Source organism: Notothenia rossii (genome assembly GCF_949606895.1).
Source record: "Notothenia rossii genome assembly, chromosome: 4".
Classification (NCBI taxonomy): domain Eukaryota; kingdom Metazoa; phylum Chordata; class Actinopteri; order Perciformes; family Nototheniidae; genus Notothenia; species Notothenia rossii.
In genome coordinates this window covers 26316955-26340914 of record NC_136902.1, presented here as the reverse complement: position 1 = coordinate 26340914, position 23960 = coordinate 26316955, and the positions used below count along the sequence as shown (strand labels likewise).

The 23960-nt window shown below is 41.7% G+C and overlaps 1 protein-coding gene across 1 annotated transcript in view; it reads left to right on the top strand.

The window, feature by feature from the left end:
- The first annotated feature begins 247 nt into the window (after window positions 1-247).
- Window positions 248-23960, top strand: part of sema3b (sema domain, immunoglobulin domain (Ig), short basic domain, secreted, (semaphorin) 3B) — a 42399-nt gene continuing 18686 nt past the window's right edge. Inside the window, exons 1-5 of the mRNA XM_079674189.1 lie at window positions 248-1031; window positions 11060-11644; window positions 13411-13568; window positions 14859-14921; window positions 22738-22857. Of these exons, the coding sequence (XP_079530315.1) occupies window positions 11473-11644; window positions 13411-13568; window positions 14859-14921; window positions 22738-22857 (513 nt within the window). The 5' untranslated portion in view covers window positions 248-1031; window positions 11060-11472. The remainder of the gene's footprint in view (window positions 1032-11059; window positions 11645-13410; window positions 13569-14858; window positions 14922-22737; window positions 22858-23960) is intronic.

The following is a 23960-nucleotide window of genomic DNA, read 5'->3' as shown; positions in this document are numbered from 1 at the left end:
ACAGGGATGGACAAAAATAAACAGTAAATACAGGTCTTTAAGACTAATCCGAGTCCAAGTAAAAGAGTAACGTACATTTTTTTTCATACAGGTACCAATGCAAATGAATACAGTGGCACACACACATTGAGAACACAGCATGTGCCTGCCCCTTTCCCCCCCTCCTCTCACCTCCTCTGTGCAACCCCTCCCTCCCTCTCTTGCTCTCTCCCCTCTTGAATTAAGTCCATTATTCCTGCCTGCTCTCCCTCTGAGCACTTCTACTCCGCTCAGTTCCTGTGAAAACTCTTTGAATGTGTGTGTGTGAACTCCTCGCGTGTGTGTGTTAAGAAGAGTTTTATGTGTGTGCATAGGGGTTGTGTGTTTTTCTAAGTGGAGCCGGAGTGCAGCCGTTCATCAGTGGAGCTGACTGCAGACAGGGGAATACTCAGATCTCACTGCGCCGCTTTTTAACTCACACACCGGCTGCTTTCCGGACTCTTTTTAAGACTCCCTGGACTATTTGCACCAAAGTGGGACTTTGCCGCTGCTCTCTTTCTGCCCTCCAGGCACCATTCCCATCATTCCCATCACTGGAATTACTGAAGGTTTTTTTTCCACTGCTTTCTGAAAATCATTTAAGGCACGTTTTGGATTATCTCTAAATAGAAATTCTATCTGCTTTAAACTTTTTGGATTCAACTTTTGAGATTCAGCTCCTCTTTTCTGTGCATTCTCATTGCATTTAAACATGCTCAAGCCTCAGAATAGGTGCTTTGCAAGCATATAACAAGAACTCAGCAAATGCATTTAGGTGTGAATGAAATGCACTCTGTATTGTGAGTGAATAATTAAGAGGCTCATGGGGACATGTGAGTTTTATTTGCATTGCAACAGAAAGGCTATGAGAGGTAAAACAGGAAAAAGCTGTTCAGTAACTATGGAGATGTTCAGTGCTGTCGGAGGCATGTTGGGCTCAGGTGGACGCTGATCCCAACTTGGAATGTTCTGAACTCCTGTGGAATTTAGTTCCCCTGGAAACGGATGGACAGGTGAGTTCATTTTGACTACGGTCACTGCTTAAATCCCTAACAAGTTATATTTAAGATGATGATGTGGCACAAGAAAGAGTTTGGGGTTTTGGGGATCAACTTTAAATTACACAATTTTGTCAATATGTACTTTAAAACATTACATCTACATTACATTACATTACTCTAAAATAACTTCTGTTCCAAAGAGGACATCTTGATTAAAAAAACATCTTGTTCATGTTTTGCTCAGCCTCCTACAGTATGCTTGTGACTTGATCTTGTGCAGCAGTGCCTGAGCCTTTTTAGAAAGTCAAGTATCTTTTAACAAATCACGATGATCACATGTGGGCTTCTTCATAAATCGGCTCTGTTTCATAGAGAGTAGAGTGAGTTGTCCTCCCTAGGAGAGCTGTTTGGAGCAGCTCCAGTCAGCAGACCAGAGGCAGCTCTGTAAGGTCCTGACTTACTGCTGCTCCTCGGCCAAATGGACGGCTACCAGCTACCAGCAGGCTGCCTTCGCCTTAACTTCTACTTAATAATGTCTTCATTTGTTCAGAACTTGTTATAACAGATGACATGGTTTAATCCTGTGAGGTAGGATGGTAGTTCTCCAAAGACATTTTTTAAATAAATATTCCTTTTATTATATCAATAATCAGGAATAAGCAGGTGAGATGTGGCAGGGTGCACAGGGTTGCATTTCGGACATCAGTCAATCAGGTTTAGTTGACTCCGCTTTTTCCCATTCACACTTTGACGAGTAAGAACAATTTAGCCAAACTGAACAAACACCAGCCACGGGTTCACAGGCTGGGAAACTTTCCATTAATGATGTTGGGCCAGATGGCCCGGTACCAGCGACCAGCAGAGTGCCGTAGCCTCCCCGGCTCCTTCATTCACTCCTTTTCTTTCAGAACAACTAAGCCTCTAGCCCCGGATTGCCTCGCTTTCTCACTTTGTTATTTCAGCTTAAATCCCATAAAGACTCGTAGTCACTTTTGGCTTGTAGCTGCTTCACTTGTGTGTGTGCGTGTGTGTGTGTGTGCGTGTGTGTGTGTGTGTGTGTGTGTGTGTGTGTGTGTGTGTGTGTGTGTGTGTGTGTGTGTGTGTGTGTGTGCGTGTGTGTGAAACTGCGTGAAACTGCCATTTAACCTGGAGTCAGCTTTGTCCCAAGGCCCTCCACTGAAACAATACTGTACGTCTAAGCCACAATACACACCACACTGTTTCTGAAGTGTTTCTGTAATAAGATTTTTACTTTTTGTGTGCCTGCAAATAATTGTTAAGCCTTCTCTTAACCTCCCTTTCACCTTCACTCTTAGCCCTGACTTCCAAAATGAATAACATTTATGGACCACTTAAAAGCACTCACAACAGAATAATCCTGCGCTTTTCAAGGGAAATGAGACAATTGTCAGTTCTGCAAAACCAAAATGCCGTAGCTGCAGTCATTGTGATAGTCCTCCTTTTTGCATGCTCGCTGCACTTCGCATCTGCTCCCTCTAGAGACTGTTTGTGAAAGTCTGCAGCATGTTGACATATGCATCACCTGCTTTCCCTCTCTTGCATCTCTCTGTAGATTTAAGGCTTTGTGCTTTTGTGTATGTTTTTCTGGGAATTAAGCACACCCGCAAGATGAGCACATTTGTATCTGAGCTGAATCAAAACACCACAAAGCTTGAAATGGTACCACTGCGGAGGAATTTTCTTCCTCAGCCAATGTGGGAATATTGTGAGTTATGGATCAAACTTTTTACATGCTTGGTGCTCTTGTGCTACAGTACTTGTGAAGACAATTCAGTCCCTGAATGCTTTTCCCAAACCATCACAATTAGAGGCTGAAGAACCACCCTTTTTTTGTTGTTATTTCCAACCTGAACTCTTAAAACCAATTCCTAACAGTTAGATAAACGGCTAACCCTGGTGGTTCCAATAAAAATGGTCTGCAGATGGGCTAGGGTTAGTCTTGACATTGTGATGAGTATAAAGAATGCACAAACACACTCTGTGTTCTGATATGCTTTATATTATGAGCAATTTTTATGATAGAGGCAGTAAAATGCCAGAATGAAAACAGTTGGTAGCGTGAAACCTGTGCATGCAATTCCAATGTATTTCAGATGTGTTGTGTCAACATTGAAATAAAACAGTTCTTTGACATTTTCATAGTTTAACTTTTTGTTATAAAGCAACAACAATCAAAATTAAAACTGCGGTCGCACTTGTGCGCGCAGTGATGAGCGGGCCCTCGCGTCCGTGCGCCTGTCGGGGAGGGCAGCCGGTCGTCCCGGCGTCAAGCAGACGCGCGCGAGTCCTCGGAAATGAGCCGTTTGTCATTTCTCTAATTTTCGCGTCCCAGGTCCTCCGGCATCGACCCGGAAACGGATGTTGGCGCGCCGTCTCGAAGGAAAACACATTTCTCTAAAGGCTCGTCGAGGATCGATATTCGAGGAGGCTGTCTGGAGGTGCCGTAAACGAGGATACACTGATTTTGAGGAGAGAGGAGTCTCTCTGCAGGAGCTATAACCGAGGGTACAACGATGTAGAGGAGAGAGGAGAGAGGAGTCTCTCTGGAGGAGCTATAACCGAGGGTACAACGATATAGAGGAGAGGGGAGTCTCTCTGGAGGAGCTATAACCGAGGAATGTATCCTCCGAAGTCGATTTCAGCCAACAGTGATGTTTAAAAGAGGCGTGACGCATGGCTGGACTTATGTCAACAAAGTACAGCTCTGCAAACTGTTCCCGTTGTGATTGTAAGTTATTTGAGATGATAAAATGTGCATCAGACTTTCTGCCCTTTACCGTTTGTTTACTCACTAATTACATCTCCCCTGGATGTTAGGCTATTTCTTTTTTTAATACAACTGCTTTCATTGTAACACGATGTTTACAGTGAGAACAGCTGCTGAGGTCAGTGCAGAAACAGAACAGTGTGTATAATATATATCGCTCAATAATATATGTAACAGGCAGCCCACATTTCACACTTTATTTGTAGGCTTTAGGAGATATATACAAATAAACAGTGGGGTTAGGGTTAGGGAGTGTATAGGTGTCTGTTGTAATGAATATGCCCCCAGCAAAGGGCGTTGTTGGACTAACAGTAGGTGCGTGTGTGTGTGTGTGTGTGTGTGTGTGTGTGTGTGTGTGTGTGTGTGTGTGTGTGTGTGTGTGTGTGTGTGTGTGTGTGTGTGTGAGTGTGTCTGTGTGAGTGTGTGTGTGTGTGTGTGTGTGTGTGTGTGTGTGTGTGTGTGTGTGTGTGTGTGTGTGTGTGTGTGTGTGTGTGTGTGTGTGTGTGTGTGTGTGTGTGTGTGTGTGTGTGTGTGTGTGTGTGTGTGTGTGTGTGTGTGAGTTGATGTTGCAGGCAGACAGGCAGGTGTCAGTAGGTTATCTGACATAAATTGTAAAAAATTGTACATTCTCCGTTAGCTTACGAGCTCCCCGTTTGAGCTAGCAACTATTTTCTTCACAATTTAGCATCATATTGGATAGGGGTTGAATTTGTCCTGGATTGGAATTTTTCCGATCATACCCCTGGGAGGAGTTTGCAAAAATGTCCTTAAAATGGCTGAAAAACGCACATTTTTCCAAATGGCCGACTTTCTGGGGGGCGTGGCTAATGAAAAGAAATTTGAAATATGTGTGCAATTATAATAGCAATGTGTATACAGTGTTTCGTGAATATTGGAAAAAATATATGCAAGTAGTTTGTAGTAGTTTGTGACATGTAAATCGTCAAAAATGGAACATTCTCCGTTCGCTTACGAGCTCATCGTTTGAGCGATCAATTATTCCTTCGCAACTTAGCATCATATTGGATAGGGGCTGAACGTGTCCTGGACTGGAACTTTTCCGATCATTCCCCTAGGAGGAGTTTGCAAGAATGTGCTTAAAATGCATGAAAAACGCACATTTTTCAAAATGGCCGACTTCCTGGGGGGCGGGGCTAATGGAATCTATTTACAAATATGTCCGCAATTCCATGAGGAATGTCTGTGCCAAAATTCGTGAAGTTCTGAGAAACTATATGTGACTACCACACAATAGGGGGCGCTAGTGAGCAGTTTTTTTGAAAAATTAGTTTTTTTTTTTACATTCTCGAAAAGGTCGTGGGCTCTGACGTGTCCCCCAAGTTTTGCGTCCGAAGCTCATTTTATGCTATCGCAATAAAAAATAAAATGTATAGGCCACGCCCACATTCTGAATTTGTTGCGACACTTTAAATCTGAGTTCATAGTCACCCCGAGAGTATGTGTAAAAAAAAGAAAAAAAGGTTAGTCCATCCGCTCTTGAGTTATACATTGGTGATGTTTTGGCGCTCCCTATAGTCCAAAAATGAAAATGCTTTGGTGTGCCTATTCCCCAAGACAGACTAAACCTATTTACCAAAATCTATGATGTTTGATTACATGGTTGATGAGTTATGAGCATTTCTTTCAAAGCCCCGCCTTTTTGCGACTACGTTTTGATTGACGGCGACAATATTTATCATCCTAGCATGCTCATTTTCTACGCTAATGTGTCTGACCCTCCACCGATGCTGTATACGAAGTTTGGTGTAGAAAAACTGAAAATTGAAATTTAAGTGAATATTTAACTGTTTTGAACATTATGCGAATATAAACTAAAAACAATGTAGGCGGAGCTTAGGGTTCCAAGAGGATTATTTGTAGAGCAGGTCCACCCGGATATGTGTGCAAAATGTCAGGTCATTCGGAGTTACGGTGCAAATTTGTACATTTATTCCGAAATGGGATTTTGATAGGTGGCGATAGCGAGCACGTTGTAATATTTTAACCCATTGACTCCATAATGTTGCAATTTTTACCGGTCCTGGCGCCCGTGCAAAATTATACAACTTTCTCAGCATCCTAAAGCCCTCAAAAACAGGAAATATGATTCCTTATAATAATAATAATAATAATAATAATAATAATACCACGGAAAACAATAGGTTCCTCGCACTTCGTGCTAGGACGCAGTTGGGTCCTAGCGCTCCGTGCTCGGGCCCTAATAATAATACCACGGAGAACAATAGGTTCCTCGCACTTCATGCTAGGACGCCGTTGGGTCCTAGCGCTCCGTGCTCGGGCCCTAACCAGGCATTAAGACCATTTATAGATATGTTAAACATTCTGCAGATGCAGAGTCGAGACCAGGAGCCCCTCTCTCCTCATGTAGCCTCCAATCCATCCTGGTTAGCTGGAGGGCCAATAGGGAGGGGAACGTCATTAGCTGGTATGCTAATAAACAAAATGATTAACCCTCCAGTGTATGGTGAAGTCAAAGCACATCAAGCTATCTAGCACCCGCCAACGGAATGTTAGCTTAAAATAGTTCCAGTCTATGGAAAGTTAAGCTAGCCAGCTTACTTACATGAAGAGTTGAGGTCTGAAGCAAGAACAGGTCTTCAAATGGTGCTTGTAGCACAAGCTTATGGGTAGGTGGATTCTCTGACGCGGCCGCAATGATCACCAGCCTATCAGGATTGGTCTATTTAGATTGATGCTTCCGAGGTTTACGCACGGAGGTGCATCCCATAGTTCGGCATCGAAACGAATGCTGTGATGAGAACTTAGATTACGTACGTAATAATAAGACGTCTAGTTTAGTTTCCACAGAACACGCACAGCGTTCTTCTGGGTGAAGTCCGGTTTATTGTTTATACTACGTCACCTGTCCTCACCTTTTCACATGGGGTGTACTTTTTAGGTTTTTTCTTTGTCTCATAGTTTCACACATAGCGTAAAAGATAAAGAGGTATCAGATCATCAGGGCCAATTACTTTTCCTGAGGTGAATTGGATTTTGTATTCCTGCATTTCTCAAAACTGTGCTTAATCTCCTTCCCTCTCTCCCCCATATCACACTCGATGGTGCAAAAAGCAACCAGTAACCTGCTGTCTCAGTCATTTTGCTCCGTTAAGCTGCGAACCCTCCCTCCTCCTCACCCGCTCCACCTCATTCTTCCTCTTCTTCCCTCCATCCATCCCTCCTTGCTTTAATTTCTCTGTCGCAGGGAGGCTTAGACTTGTTGGTCACAGGCCAGGGAAACTCTTTTATCCCTGCAGGCAAAAACAATTGGCTCCTTTCTCTCCATCAACTCTCGCCTCGCTTATTTTCTCCTCCCTCCCTCCTCCGTATTCTCTTTTTCCGTGGGACAGGGCTTTCCTTTCTCCTTACTGTCTCAACCTTTTGCTCTCCTCCTTTCCTCTTTCCTTCACTCTCCTTTTACTACTCCGTACATACTGTATAGTTTGTCTCCCAACTTCTTCCCACTTTTCTCTCTCCATCTTTTTCTAACCTTTGCCTTCCCTTCTTCTCTTCTGTACTGTCTCACCTCCCCCCATGAACCCTAATCCTCCTACTTGTCTTTTTCACTCTCCAACTCAATTTACCTTTCCTCCTTTTCCTCCCCAGTGCCCTTCATATGTCCTCCTCCCACTCCAATCATGTATCATTTCTATTCTATCTCTCTCTTTTATAGTCAATCATGGTTTTCTCATCTCCTTTCTGTTTGTCCCTTTCTATCAGAACCTCTGTGTCTCTCCCATATCCTCCTCTCTAACCTGTGGTAGTGGAGGGCTACAGGTTAAACTGCTGATATCCATTCATTCATTATAGTGTGCTCTACTGTAGGATTGCACTCTAACCTCCCTTTCAAAAGCACGTCTCACCCTGGAGGCGTGCTGCTTTGTCTTCTTGTGTCTATTTAGGCTGGTTTTTGACAGGATGGCTTGCCTCCCCCACCTCCACCCCCCTCTTAAGAATCTCTCTCTGTCGTTCTCTTTATTTTTAATCCACTCCCTCTTGGCAAGCCGCTCCTCCATGTCTATTGAAGCTGCACTGAATGCAAGTGTCAGCGGGCCCAATGGCTTTTTTTATTAAGATGCATTATGGAGCATTCAAGGAGTTTGTGTATTCGTGAGTGTGTGTGTTTGCAGGGGTAAGTGCTGAGTTACTAGATGAGTATATGAGCACATTTGCCAATAAATGTGCGTGTGTGCTCGCTCAGGGCTCTGGGATGGGACGAGGATGTGCAATAAGGAACAATAAAACTCTCCTCAACTCATAATGGAAGACATAGAAACACACGCTGAGACGCACACACCGCTCAGGGAGACTCAGAGGAACAATGGGACCGGCCATTCCTTTAATAGCAACCAACAGGGGATTCACTTCTGCCCCCTGTCACTCCCAGGGATTGTGACAGTGTGTGTGTGTGTGTGTGTGTGTGTGTGTGTGTGTGTGTGTGTGTGTGTGTGTGTGTGTGTGTGTGTGTGTGTGTGTGTGTGTGTGTGTGTGTGTGTCATTTCCACTGCAGCTGACAAGTGCAAGTGCGCTGACGTCCTACTGAAATACTGCAGTGTCTTTGCAGCCCAGAACAGAATGTTGGACACACACATGAACAACCTTAAGGCATTTTATTCTGCTTCAGACCCACACAAACACACACACACACACACACACACACACACACACACACACACACATTTGTTAATGGATTTCACACTAATAATCACAAATTAGCCAACTTATTTAGCAGTTTAGAACTATAAAAGTAACCCAGGACAATTCAAACCTCACAACGCCTTTTAGTGCAATTCTGATTTAGGGAGTTCTTGCAGATGATAGGTATTGTGCTGTTCGAAGCTTGTATGTCCGCTTTTGTCCATTCACATGTGTATGTGGGGGGGTGTGTGTTAACATACTGCAGGGTATGTGGGAGTTGTTCCTGTTCAGCTCGGTCCTGTTGTGTTGTGGCCTGGGAGCCGTGAGCTTATGAGAGCTCTCCTGTCTCCACGCCTCAATAGCTCCATTATTCATAAAACACTGTGCCAACAGCCTCTGTCTCTGTGTGCATGTGTGTGTGTATACATGGTCATCTTGCATATTTCAGTATTCACATGTGTGCTTGAAAGCGATAGATGAATGAGTTTAATAATCTAAATCATTACATGTTACATTAAATTTCACTTGTTAGACGCTTTTATCCAAAGCGACTAACATACTCAATACTGTGGACAATCCCCACAGGAGCAATTTGGGGTGAAGTGTCTTGCCCAGGGACACAACGACATGCTGACTGCAGTGGGATTTGAACCTGTGCTCCCCTAATTCGAACACCAACGCTCTATCCACTGCGCCACACGCCTCCTCCATCAAATCAAGACACATACTGATCAACACCAAGATAATCTCCAAAGAAAGCCAGTTAAAAGAATACAAAACTGAACACTAAAAACATTTATTATATTTACTCAACTAATAACTTAGCTCTAATCTTTGCTTCAGACTTGTATAAAAGTTAGAAAATCCTAAATCTGCTTTGAGCTGCCTGGTAGAGTATCCTATAGGCTGTAAACATTACCAGCTGAGTTGAAACAATAGCAGTGGCGTGTTGGCTGGTTCTTTCACCAGAAGTCCAAATGCAATTTATGGGTCTCGCCATATATGACTGCAAGATGTGGATATGTTCTTGGGGTAGCAGACGTGCCAATTTTCTCCATATTGTCTTCCTTAAGAAGTTTCTTATATAGACTATAAGCCAAATAAAATGATATAACTGTAATTGCAGCAGACAGTCCTTGACACACATCCAGTTTGAATAACAGTGATAAAGGTAATTGTTTGTGAAAGCAAAAAGCAGACTGTCTGTCTATTACTGACTGAGTGCCAACTGTGAGGTGTAATATAATAAAGGAGACTGTTTCTCCTGAAAGGCTTTATTGTTACGACCGACCACAGAGTCCAAAGTACTGAAAGAGAGGCGTGTGTGAGTGTGTGTCTTTGCCGTGCATGCTTTTACTACACAACATTCATATATATGTAGGCTTAGAAACCAGTGACCTCATTCCTGCCCCTGCTGTGGTAAAGTTGTGGTTTACAACAACACGCTCACAACCCAGGCACAAAGTTATTGGGGATTTTTCCGAAACAATAACAGATCTGTCACTTTAAATTCGACTCCAGTTCTTTAACTTTATGGAGGTTCCTTTTTATACACCCTGTCCATACACAGAAGCTGTGTGCAAACACTATAAAAAGCAAAACAATTTAAGATTTGGATAACTTGAAATGTCATTTTTATATTATTGTGTAATTCAATATTTACACCAAGTCTCATTAAAAAAGCTAACTTTTTTTGCTTTTGCTGGACTAGCTCACAAGTGACTTTCTGTTGGGCACCAATGCTCTCATACATCCATTCATACATCCATCCACGTCACTGTCGGTTGTTTAGCAATGAAGAGATCTCATCTGGTGACACCGTCTGCCCCTGTGGAGGCAGAGAGAGAGACAGAGAGGGATGCCACTTTGAGTTGGCAGTGCCACAGACATGGGGAGATTATACTTGGCTTGGCAGTCGGCATGGCATATCTCTATTACACACACACACACACACACACACACACACACACACACACACACACACACACACACACACACACACACACACACACACACACACACACACACACACACACACACACACACACACACACACACACACACACACACACACACACACACACACACGTACACACACACACACACACACACACACACACACACACACACACACACACACACACACACACACACACATACACACACACACACACACACACACACACACACACACACACACACACACACACACACACACACACACACACACACACATCATCATCATATCATCATGGTCAGTGTGTGTGTTTTGGAGCTGTCCCCGAGATTATAGTGTTGTTGCCATAATGTAGGTTGGCATTAACACCGCCTGGCAGTGGCATCAATCTGACTAAATATACTTCAGACGCCAGTGTTGTGTGTGTGTGTGTGTGTGTGTGTGTGTGTGTGTGTGTGTGTGTGTGTGTGTGTGTGTGTGTGTGTGTGTGTGTGTGTGTGTGTGTGTTTGTGTGTGTGTGTGTGTGTGTGTGTGTGTGTGTGTGTGCGTGCGTGCAAGGGCCTCCCCTGGTACTTGCAAACATATGCTAGTAGTGTCCAATTCTAAATCCTCTCCCTTTTCTGTCCCTATTTTTAGGTCTCTATTCCCATGTGTGAAGTTTTTATCCAGTCTTGGATGTGAAAGGTGAACTACGTCGTCCTTCACCAGAGGAGTAGTGCTTCTTCAGAGACTCTTCAGAACTAAGGAGGGTTTTATAACGATTACACTGAATATCAAGAACTTGAAAGGAGCTACTGCAAAAGCAAACAACAAGAGGGAGAATCTGCGTTGGGTTTACAGAGCTCAGCAGATCCTGAATCCTCACCAACAACGACTAAGCCAGAACAAGTCCAAGGGATATCGTTCTGCTCTGAACCAGAACCAGACTCTAACAAAAGATAATAAGAGAAATATTGAGCATTAAGTGGAAACTAGGCCATAATCCAGCTGAAAGTCCCTAACCAGACTTTAACTTTTGAAAGGAAACAGTTTGTTATAAGTGTGCCAAGATGATGACCATGATGATGGCGGCCATGATGGTGACCTGCAGCTCTTTGTTCCTGCTGGGTCTGGCCGCCGCCCACGCTTCCTCCCCTACCATGACACGCACTTCCTCTTCATCTTCTACATCCTTCTCTTCTTCGTCCTCCTCCTCACCACGCATGAAGCTCTCATACAAAGGTAAGAACCAACGTTTTTTTTGCAGTGGAAAAGCAAAAGAAGCACATTTGGCTTGTGTGTGGGGGAGTTTTTGTCTCTTCCACTGCACATAATGTGTACTTTATTCTGTCTACACACACCCTCACACAGACACACACTTTCTCTGTTTCATGTGAGATTCCATCATATCCTTTTCAAAGTAAACAGTCCTGAACAGCAGCCAGCTGTAAGTTGTGGTTCTCTCGGATTCACAGCCACACACAAACAGATGCGCACACAAACACACACACAAATGCAGCTTAGTGGCAGGGTTTTGTGTTTCATCCCGAGTGTTGTAAATTAGAAGAAGGCAGCTCAATGCCCAACACAACCACATAAACCAGGGATGTGTTCCATCATTGAAAGATGGCAATTACAGGCTGAACAAACTCACCGAGGCTGTGAGGCTCGTCGAAGGCCGTCTGCCCAGCTGGGATATGTGCTCCCTTTAATTTAGGCTGAAGGCAACAAGAAGCACGCTGGATCGAAAGAGCAGAATATTTTAGTTTTAGCTGACACATGAAGGGCAAGAAGAGATCCCAATGACCTCATGAATGTCTGAAATCAGCAGAAAAACAGCAGCAGTTAATGTATTTATCCAGTACAGTAATTAATGTCTGTCTGATGAATAGGTCATGTCTTGCAATCATCTAAATAGGCTTGATATTGCGTTCATTAGACAATCTTTGATGTGGTTATTCAAGTCCAAGAAGAACTGGCTACCCTAGCATGACGTTGTTAGTTGGTCAGTTGTCTTGGTAAACATAAGGAATTGATCATGCCGATAATTAACATGCCTGTTAATGCAATATTAATTATTTAAAAATGTATAATAAACGAAATGTCCTTTTCAGTACCAGTATCTTTGCTCCCAAGGTTATTATAATCAAATAACACACAATATGTTATCAGGGTGGAACTGAAAAGTAATACATTTGCTGAAAATGGCACTTTAATAATAGCAGCAGACCTACAGCCCCTGATGTCATGCAGGCGGCTTTTGGGTGGCGTCTGAGGCTTAATAAAAGTTATAAATTGCCATTAGAACAATGGCAGACTAATAAAGCCATTTAAAAGTCGGAGTAGAGAGGGCCCTGCTCTTTTTGTGAGTTCCTGGTTTAAGTGCAGGGCAGCAGTCCCTTTATTTCTTCAGACTTCTCTTTTTCCACTGGCTTGGGTTAACTATAGCTTAAGTTAACAAATACAAGCAGAATTTTCCTGGGCAATGTTTCCCTTGAATGACTTCTTGCCAGGTTAGAAAGACAAAAGACACTCAATGTTTCCATTGAGACCAGCGCAGTGTCATTACTGTCAGGGCTTTGTCCTGCCTGTTAACATGTCACTGGCCTTAGGACACAGAAATGTAAATACTAAAATTAAGCAGTTCTTGATCAACCTTATAACTTGTTACACCCTTGGGGCAACTAACTGATTCGTATCTGAATAATCTGATGACCTGAGGTTGTTCTTGTATTGAAGCTTTGATCACAAAGTATTTCTTAGGTCAAGGACAATCATCCTGATGTATAAACTGGACAAAACCTGACTTACTTAATCTTTCTTGACTGCTTTAATCGGAGGCATCTGGTATATTTCTGTTGGTGTGGAGGTTGCAGAGGACCGTTCACCATATGCAATAACTTAAATCAGTTTTGTGTTGTAAAGCTATGGGATGCCATCAGTATGTCCATGTATGTATTTTACACACAATGCACATTTAAAAGTTGCCACCCTCTTTGTGATTTCAGAGTTGCAGCAGTTTCATGGAGTGCGTCGGTTCGAGCTGGAGCGTTCCTGCTGCTTCAGCGCTCTGCTGCTGGACGAAGAGAGAGGCCGACTCTTTGTTGGGGCCAAGAACTTCCTGCTGTCGCTATCACTGGACAACATCGCCAAGCAGGAGCACAAGGTTGGTCAGAAACAGAATTAGTCACCATAAAATATGTGGCTGTATGGAAAAGCTGTTGACTTTCCACACATTATTTTATTGTATTGTGTATTTTATCTTCACAACAAAGCAGTAATTACTCTTCATCGTAGGGAATCATACTTACGTTTTCATGGCGATATTTTGTATTAATGAAGAGTACCAGAACTTTGCACTGATTAGAGACTTTATGGGTCTCTTATCATAAAATTACTTTATTACTTTTACGACAAACTAGATCGAGGAGATTATACTGGCACGGGATGGAAATTAAAATACCTTTTCATTTACAACCACTGCCATATTGTCTAATTCCTAATTGTTGTCGGGCCACAGATACTTTATGATTTTGTTTTCATGTGGACCCAAAGGCATGAAGAAAGACAAACATTTGAAACAGTGGAAACTTTTAACTAACATGCTGCTTTGAAAACGACTGAATCATATCTTGCACATATGAGACCATTTACTGTGCGGGTTCACATGTAAGAAGAGTAGAAACAGGAATGTGGGATTAATAGAGAAAAAGGTAGAACATCAAAGAGATGGAGAGAGATGAAAAGAGAGCATTTATCCAAAATAACGGTGTGATTAATTTCCAAATGACATACTTTGATTGAAACCTTTGGAGTAGAATATTAGTTACAGACATGGCCCACCTGCGGAAACTTGATTACATACACCGGAGCTGATAATAGATTTACACAAAAATGTATTCAATGGCAAAAGCAAGTGCACTTCAATCCATACAGTAAATGTAGATACACACAAAAAACATACTCACAAAATACAGGACATCTGTTCAGAGCTGTTTGGAGAAAATTACATGGTTGGTGCGTTAGATGTGAAGCCGCTTTTGTTTTTGGTTATATGGATGACTTTGATTTATGACCTGTGTGTGCAATTTCACAATACTTGAAGCTGTTTTTCAAGACATCCTTCTTTACAATGAGAAGGGAGGATGAGAGGAGGCAATGATGGAAAAGAAAGGAAATAAATCTGGCCAGGGTTATGAGACTATATCTACTATTACGGTGAAAAGATAACAGAAGGTTGGAGCTCTAATCTTTGAGTGTTATTCCATAGAAAGAAACAATCTTTGCCATATAATACATGGGAAAGTAGCAGATTTAGAGAGGGAAGAAGCGAGTTTAGGTTTTAAATCATTTCTCAAAATGTTAATCAAGCAAATTGAAAATGTGTAAATTAAAACAGATTTAGAATGTTTATTTCAGAGACAGGATCGTCTGACCTTTGTCTGCTGTGTTTCAGATCTACTGGCCCGCTCCGGTCGACTGGAGGGAGGAGTGTAACTGGGCCGGCAAGGATATCACGGTAAGTCTCTAACACCTTTCACCTTTTATCAAACCTAAGCTGTTTATTGGTTCATGGAATTCAGACCACACTTATTATCAACGACCTATCAGCAAAACAATGCGGACTGTACATCCTTTTCTAATAATCTCATCAGCCCCCAGACGTCATACAATGCTAAGAGTTAAATAGAAGGGCTGAGGAGCACCTCGAGGAGGACGGTCCACCCCTACCCAGAACAACACAATGCTACCTTTTAATCCACTGCAGTCATGGGAGTCATCACAAGACAGAAACACCATGTTTAAAGGAATAACATGTAATAATAGGAGCAACACTCCTACTTTTGGACCTGCCCTGGTGAGATCATTTCCTCAATATCTGTTTGTCTCAAACCCTATCTTAGATATGCACGATTCCTGCACTTTCCACTCAGTGATTTAGTGTACATTCTGTGGTTTTATGAAGTAAATATATTCCTTAAATGTAATATTAATGAGACACAGAGGTAAATAAGTTCATCAAGTTTATTGTAATGTTACATTAACAAGATGGGCGGAGAAAAACAGTCAAAGAGGAACCCTGTAGCAGACAACAAGAACAACTATTCACACAAATTCATAAGCAAGTGGCCTGAGTGGAACTACCTCAGTAGATGAGAAATAAAATCCAGTGTGGGGAAGTGTCGGGTTGATAAGAAGGAGAGGTGATCAGCTGGTTGCTCGCAAGTATGATGGTAGACAGGGTCAAGGTGATTAGCAAAACGAAAACAAGACGCACACTAACAGGAACACACACACACACACACACACACACACACACACACACACACACACACACACACACACACACACACACACACACACACACACACACACACACACACACACACACACACACACACACACACACACACACACACACACACACACACACACACACACACACACACACACACACACACACACACACACACACACACACACACACACACACACACACACACACACACACACACACACACACACACACACACACACAAATAGGCAAGGAAGACACAGGAATAGTGTGGAAAGGGGCAAAGATTTGGCTGTGACCAAATGTAGTTAAACAATTAGATAAACCCAGTTAGCACAGCGAGATTCCTTAGGAACCTGATCCGTTGTAAACACATTACAGAGTTTTAACAAGAGAGCATGTGCATTACAAAGACTTAACAGATGGTGAGTATTGCTTTGACAGCAATACAAAGGGATATAGCCATATAGGGAAGGACAGGAAGAGGTGTTTCCTTGAATAATTTAGTTAACATTACGACTTATTCTGAATTGGAACTAAGTACTGTATCGCCCAGAGGTCAGTTTCACAGCTGAACAGAGTATCTTGTCTCACTAATAAACTTAAAGCAAAGTGATTAGGCTGTAGTTCCAAAATAAGGTTGGATGTTTGGGAGAAATCTGTTAATTTGGAGGCTGCATGTGTTAGGTTACATAAGAATGCAATGTATGTTTAACCTTTATTTAACAAGGAAGGCATGATTATTTCCACCAAGGAGGTTATTTTTTAGTCTCTGGTTTTTTGGTTTGTCTGTCTGTTTGCAGGATTACAGAAAATATTATTTCTGGCTCCTATGCCCCTACATACAACTCAGAAACAGCTAAACACTCACATCTCTCACATCTCTCCTTTTCCGTGTTGTTCCCACAATTAGAATCAGAGGCCTTGAACACGTTAAGTTGGAAGTTCAACTGCACAACTTAGGTAACTGGAAAGTCCAAGGAACACAGGAACACACTGATACTCTTGATGTGCGATTCTAGTTGAGGTTAAATATGTCCTTTATAAATTGTATATAAAATAGACATTTTCAAAGGATTAAACTAATGACCAACTGTAGTGATTTTAGGACTATTTCCCTGAACAAAGCCACCCTGCTACTTCCTTCTTTTTATCGGCTGCCAAAACTGTTTGAAAATCTAGATTTTCTATTTTGACACAAGAGAAACATTTCATTTCTAAGAATATGTCAGGTAAACATTGAATGTGCTGATTATGTGTCTAAATATGATGTGTGTGGCTCAGCTTTACCGACATGTAAAGGCCACCAGGAGCCTATAGACCACCCAGGATTACATCACTCACAATTAGCGATCTCATTTATATGTGTGTGTGATTAGGTGTGTGAGTGTGTGTATGTGTGTGCGTACAACAGCAACTTCACATATGCACATGGCGACATTCCCCATATGCCTTTATATACTGTATTCGTAAGTTTAACCATGTGCATATGTTTGTCCGTGTATGTTTAAGTATCCGATTTGTGTGTGTAATTCTTGTGTGTGTGTGTAAAACAAACCCTTCATCAGTGTGATTACACAGCTGTAGCAGACAGACAACGGGCTCCATTCATTGAAAACTCTGGGCTACAGTTTCACCTGACCAGGAGTCTGTTTGAGTGTGTGTGTGTGTGTGTGTGTGTGTGTGTGTGTGTGTGTGTGTGTGTGTGTGTGTGTGTGTGTGTGTGTGTCTGTGTGTGTGTGTGTGTGTGTGTGTGTGTGTGTGTGTGTGTGTGTCTGTGTGTGTGTGTGTGTGTGTGTGTGTGTGTGTGTGTGTGTGTGTGTGTGTGTGTGTGTGTGTGTGTGTGTGTGTGTGTGTGTGTGTGTGTGTGTGTGTTTCAAACAGAGGGTAACAGAGGCAGGGGTAATGGAGAGAGTTAGTACAATTGCTCCAAAGGAAGAAGGGATGGCATCAAGGGAGAAAAAGATAAGAAAATAAAAATGGGGGAATTCTGGGGGAATTTTAAAGACAAATGTTGATTCAAACAAAAGAAAACCCGAATTTTGAAAACAAATATTGCATTGAAAGGAGGTTTCCCCTGATGAGTTGTTATTCCAGCCCTTCTGGCCTTGGAAATGTTATTTTTAACCTTTGTTAAACATTTACGCCCCTCTGACTTTTCTTCCTTGTTACTTTTGGTATCTTTTTGAACACTCACCCACACACTGAGAACTGAGCTGACCTCACACCGTTGACCCTTATTACAGAGAAGTGTTTCTCCGTAGGAAGAAGCCAACATCACTCTCCCCCACTGGATCTCTTCTCTCCGGCTTCCCTACCGCTCTCTTCTACTCCTGCTCTCTTCCCATGCTCTCTCCCTATCTCATATTAGTGGTTCTCTGGGAACCAGAAGTTTCTCATGTTGTTTACGACCCTCTCAGTCCTCCCACCGTCTCTATGTACTTGTTTGTGTAAATCTTTCTTTTTTATGAGTTACATTTTGCTATACAGAACAGTAGGGTTGTTGCATTTTCACCTTTCTCTTAATTAAGTTCACTGTTAGCTAATTCAAAATGTTTTTTTTAGCAAAACTTACACTATCCCTGTGGCTCAAAAAACACTCATCTGATGGCTTAGAGAAAAAGTAGCCCGCATAAAGACAAGTAATAAACACTTCATCACTCAAACAGACACCCATAGACCAAAGCAAAGCCACCTAACATGCACATAGACACACTAACACAAACACAGACACATGTACATAAACACAGTCAGACAGTAGCAGTAAACAGTTGACAGTTCATCCAGACACTCAGTCTGACTCAGCACTTTGAGTGTAGAGCGGGAGCCATATTTAAATCTTCAGAAGTGATGGATTGTGTTTGTGTCATGTTACCACATGTTAAAAGACGATCGGCTGTTAAAATTGATTGACCGACTGGTTAGGAAAAGAGGTTAACGTTGAGGTTAAGCAACGGAAACTGTCCTCACTACAACAAAACACAATTGATCATAAAATGGTTTGATTCCACCGGTCATGGTGAGAAGTAAATATTCCTTTATGGATAAGAAATGTCACTAGCCACTAGTATGCTAAATACTTACGTTTTGGGAGGCACACCAAAAAAAACTATATTTCATTATTTCATAGGACCTGAAATGCTCATGAGCAATGGACTTAATCCTGAAACTCAAAATCCTAAAACAGCTGAGTGGCCACTATGTTTAAATTTGAAAATACATTTGCAGAAATATTTGAGCATTTCTATTAAAGTAAAGAAAAGGAAATCATAGATGGGTTCCTAACTGATATTTGTGTAGCTATACAGTTTTGAGAAGAGAGAGTCCATAAATTATTATTTCACGGTATGGATATGTCAGACAAATGTCAATGCAGCTTCATTGTCCTGTTCAGCTGGAGCTATCAAAGGCATTCCTGGGATATTAGACTGTGCTGTATTGTGTATCTAATAACCATCTACTGCGAGCCATTGTTCTGTGTGTTCAGTCAAAGGCTCTCAGCCATTACCTTTATTAAAAGTTTACTTGAACACTGGGACTCTCAGCTGCCAAACACAATCAAAGCAGGGTGATATAAACAGTGGCTTGTTTTCTATCTAAACTTTAATAAGGATACAAAAGATTGCCTAAAATGTTTGGATAGGTTAAAAAATGTAAGCCCCAAATAAATGGGAAAAATGGGGGGGGGGGGGGTATTCTTAAAAATGTGTGTGATAAATAATAATCACCTGATAATATAACTAATAACAATTGAATATTTAAATAGGATCATGAAAAGTCATTACGAAGTAGAGCAAATGAATCTTTACCTATGGATTTAGCTGTGATTACTTGCTTGAGATGAACAAGTATACAGGGAAGTGGCCCAGGGATAGATAATGCCTGAAATTATAAATAGATCGATTGGGTTAATCATTTCTAGAATAGAAAGGATAAAAAAAGAAAAGGGAAAAAAGACATCCCCTGAGGAACAATACAGCTTTATAAGACATGAAGGCAAGACCTAAAGCTCAGGCCGCAGTGAGGTCATAGCCTGCGTTTTGCTCACTGTTTCGACTAATGAGTCAGCGGTAGGTTAAAGGTTAGCCGGTGAACCCTTTAACACTCACACCAACACCAACCCACACACACACACACACACACACACACACACACACACACACACACACACACACACACACACACACACACACACACACACACACAAAAACAGACACACACACACACAAAAATACACTAAGGGAATGTGAAGGCTGGCATAATTCACCTCGGTTGTTCTCCTCCTTCCTTTCTGATCTTTGTTAGGTCTTTGAAGCATCTTGGCTCTTCTTCACTTTTATTTTCCTCTTGCTCTCCTTCTCTTTTGTCACATCAAAGAATTGACTTCGTCAAACTACTCAGCTGACTCCTTCACCTTCCTCTGCCCTCATACACACACATATATTATTGTCTTTGTTGTAGTGTGGGGGCGCCAGAACAGAACATCGATTTTAGGGACTACCCTTTCTGAAGGTTGTACGGAACTTAAAACAAATCAGGCAGTATTCCTGTAGTGGAGATAAACAGAAATGTTACCTTCAATTATCAATCAGACAAATTAAAGGTTACTAATTGGACTATACATTTCAGATACACACACTAGGAATGACTGGAGAAAGGTTGTTGAAACTTGGCAGGACTTTTTTGGAGGAGCATGGTTGTACAGAAGTTGGTGAGCTGTGTGAGGGTCTACCTGTTCATTGATTGTGTTAAAGTTACAGCCCAAGGGTTGAGAAAGTGTAGTGGGTGTTTACCTTTCTTTCATGGCCAACAGAAGTCTCCTTTGTTTTTCAATAGCTTAATCGGCCTGTAGATAGGTTTAACACCTTTCCATGTGTGCACACACACACACACACACACACGCACACGCACACGCACACGCACACACACACACGCACACACACACACACACACACACACACACACACACACACACACACCAACACACATCTAAGCATATGTGTATTACACACCGACAACTCAAACTCTAACCCCCCTAGTGGTTTTCAAAGGCTGAAAAGCAGGCCTTTGTTCTAAATCACTGAGGGTTGTGTGTGTGTGTGTGTGTGTGTGTGTGTGTGTGTGTGTGTGTGTGTGTGTGTGTGTGTGTGTGTGTGTGTGTGTGTGCGTGCTTGTGTGTGTATGTCAGGGCTAATGAGCCACAATTCCGCTTACCGCTGTTTTCACAACCAGTCCTGTCCGTCTGTCACCCTCGGATGAGGGCGAAAGACCAAACAGAGGGATAAAGCAAGACATTAACTTAAAGAAAGAAAGAAAGTGAAACAGATAAGAGGGGGGTGGAAACAAAGGAAATATATTCCATAGACTTTCAGTTATCCATTAATTCTTCAATCTTCATTTCGAAGGACATTTGGTGTGCACTCGGACCTAAACACTCAAATCGAAGAAATGTAATGACAAAAAAGCAGCATGCATCTTTTAAAACACATCAATATAAAATGCAAATATTGACAGTGCTACCATCTTGGAGGGTTATACCAATACCAAATAACTTATTCTCCTAAGACTAATAAATCCAATCGTGAAAAATCTGCACAGGGCAATTGTTCATTGACAGTCATATTCCTGACTCTAAAAACCTCTTCTCCAGAGGCCCCCAGGGGTTCAACAGCGTCTGTAACTTGATCGACAGACAGATGTTACAGCAGCCTGTCTGGGGAAAAGTAGACAAAGGGGGAAAGGGAGAGATTCAGAGTGAGACAGTGGGATCTTATTTAGTAGAGTATTTTTTTTAGGATATTGAGTACTTCTGGAATGACAACCCAGACATTCAAAAGCATAATATTAGCTCATCGTATATTACAGTGCCCTCCGAGGGCAGAGGAGCACCAATAATCATGGTATTCATGTTCTCCTTAAGGGGCAGTTGAAAAAACTAGCCAATCACATCAAGGCCTGTGGTTAGGACGGTACTCTGAACAGAAAAGGAATGTGTTCTATCCCGGCTAATAGTGTACAGTAAATCATTTCTACAGCTGTCTCATGAGATCAAGCTTTCTGTAACCTGACTCCCAGAAGGACAGATGTGACTGCCGGTCAATAACCTGCTGTCTAGATAATAAGAGGAGGGATCAGACAGAAAAGGGATAAGCGTCCTGAAATTTGATGCGGGAAAGGAGAAAAAAGAGGTAAAGAAATAAACATGGTTATGTTTAGTTAGGGTTCCTTTTCCGCTAAAAGTAAGATAATAAAGCACAAGTTTACTTTTGTAATTTCTTATACTTTTGGTTGATGTTAGATGGCTCCTAAAGACACAATTCAAGCAGGTATGTTGTAATCTAGGTAAGTAATATTACACAGTTGTAAAATATAGTTATTTTAAAACAATTTATCTCTTTTGTCAAGAGTCAAATAACTGCAAACTAAATGTTCAGGCTGAAATGCTACAGCTAACAGCTAGCTTAGTTCAGCATTAAAACTAATGGTTTCATAACTAATGCATTCACATAAAGGTTTATAACAATTTGTACCCTAAGTACGCACAAACAAAATAACATTGAAGGCATGTGTCTGAAGAACCAGGACACCAAAGCTGTCACAACAGGCTGTTGGAAGTGAGCTGGGGACTCAACAGTGTTGTCACAGGCGGACAGGGTGAAAGGAGCTATGTGAGGAATGTACATCACCAAAATAAAATAGAGACAGAGTCCAAGTTTTGTCAATTGGATTTGTGTTTTGAGGGGTTTTTGTTTCTTGTCTTGTCATGCTAAATTGTTTTTACACTTTGAAACTAGGCTGCAGCCAACTGAGGTCACATCCATGGTATTTTTCTGGTAATTTCTGAAGGGTTTAGTGACCTGAAGTGACACCAAACGCAAAAATGTGTATTCATATAACAGCATTTCCTCACCAGAATTGTATCTCTGTTGTTTGAAAGCTTTTAAGAAAAACATTAAAAAACATTATATAGATTTATAACACTTCAAATTGCTTTTCATAGTTACAGTAAACTGAAACTGTCGTTCTGTGTTTCTTTCAGTCTGACTGTGTGAACTATGTGAAGATTGTGCATCACTTTAACCGCACCCACCTGTACGCCTGTGGGACCGGGGCCTTTCACCCTACCTGTGCCTTTGTGGAGGTGGGACAAAGGATGGAGGTAATATATTAAAAATGAAATAACTCACACTGAACTGTATCAGAAGAGCTAGTGTACAACATCATACTTGAATCACTTACTTACTTACCCATACATGCGCACACACAGAGAAACAGTGTTAAAATGCCTGAACGTGCTCATTAACCCTCTGACACTCACATAGGACATTTCCGTTTTTGTATATTTTTGTGTTTTGCCATATAAATTGTAATTTCTTTGCATTATAATCAAGTTTTACACATCCCAGAAATCAGCACAACCTCATCTAATGATATACTGTATGTCACTCATTAAAGACACTATAATAGGGGATAAATAAAAAATAAATAAAAAACAGAGCTTGAATTCTTTATTTATTTCATAAAAAATAATTGCTAACCATAGCATTGAAAGTAACATTCAACACAGAAAATTGCACACATGTATTATCATTGTATCAGAACTGATTAGAAGATTCTAACTTATTCTGTTCATTAGTTTTCTTTTGGGCAGTGTCCATGGGCGTTCTTTTGCGAGGAATTGTCATTTGTTGTCCTGTCAATTTACACTCAGCATGCCATCTGTGATTGTGGACATGATATAAATCATGTCCACAATCACTCATGGCATGCTGAGCAGATTCGTCTGAGTTTTCATCAACATCGTCCCCTTGAAAAATCTGCTCCAAAGCCTCAGCTGTAGTAAACTTCCTTGCCATACCTCAGTTTACTTTCAAAACACTAAAATAACGTATTCTAACTTTTATTTATTTTTCGAGCTTGGAATTATACCAGAGGCCTGTACGACGAAGCCGGATTATCGTTTAGCGGGCTAACTTCAGGGAAAACTCTGGGTTTCTGTTCCTACGATGCTGGTTCTCTTTTTAGCGGGCTGGATCTCCATGGTAACTTATGCTGAGCGGCTAACCTGGTCCGGAGCAGGTTAGGTTGCAGGCTAGGGGATCAAGTCAGCAAAAGCACCGCCTGCTGACCAATCAGAAATTAGTGTGTGGAGTTTAAAGCGATCAAGTCATATTAAAGGAGAAAGGAAATACAGTTTAAACTGCCGTTGCAGGAAAGACGGCCGGCAAAAATCACCGACTGTGTGAACATGAAAATTAATAG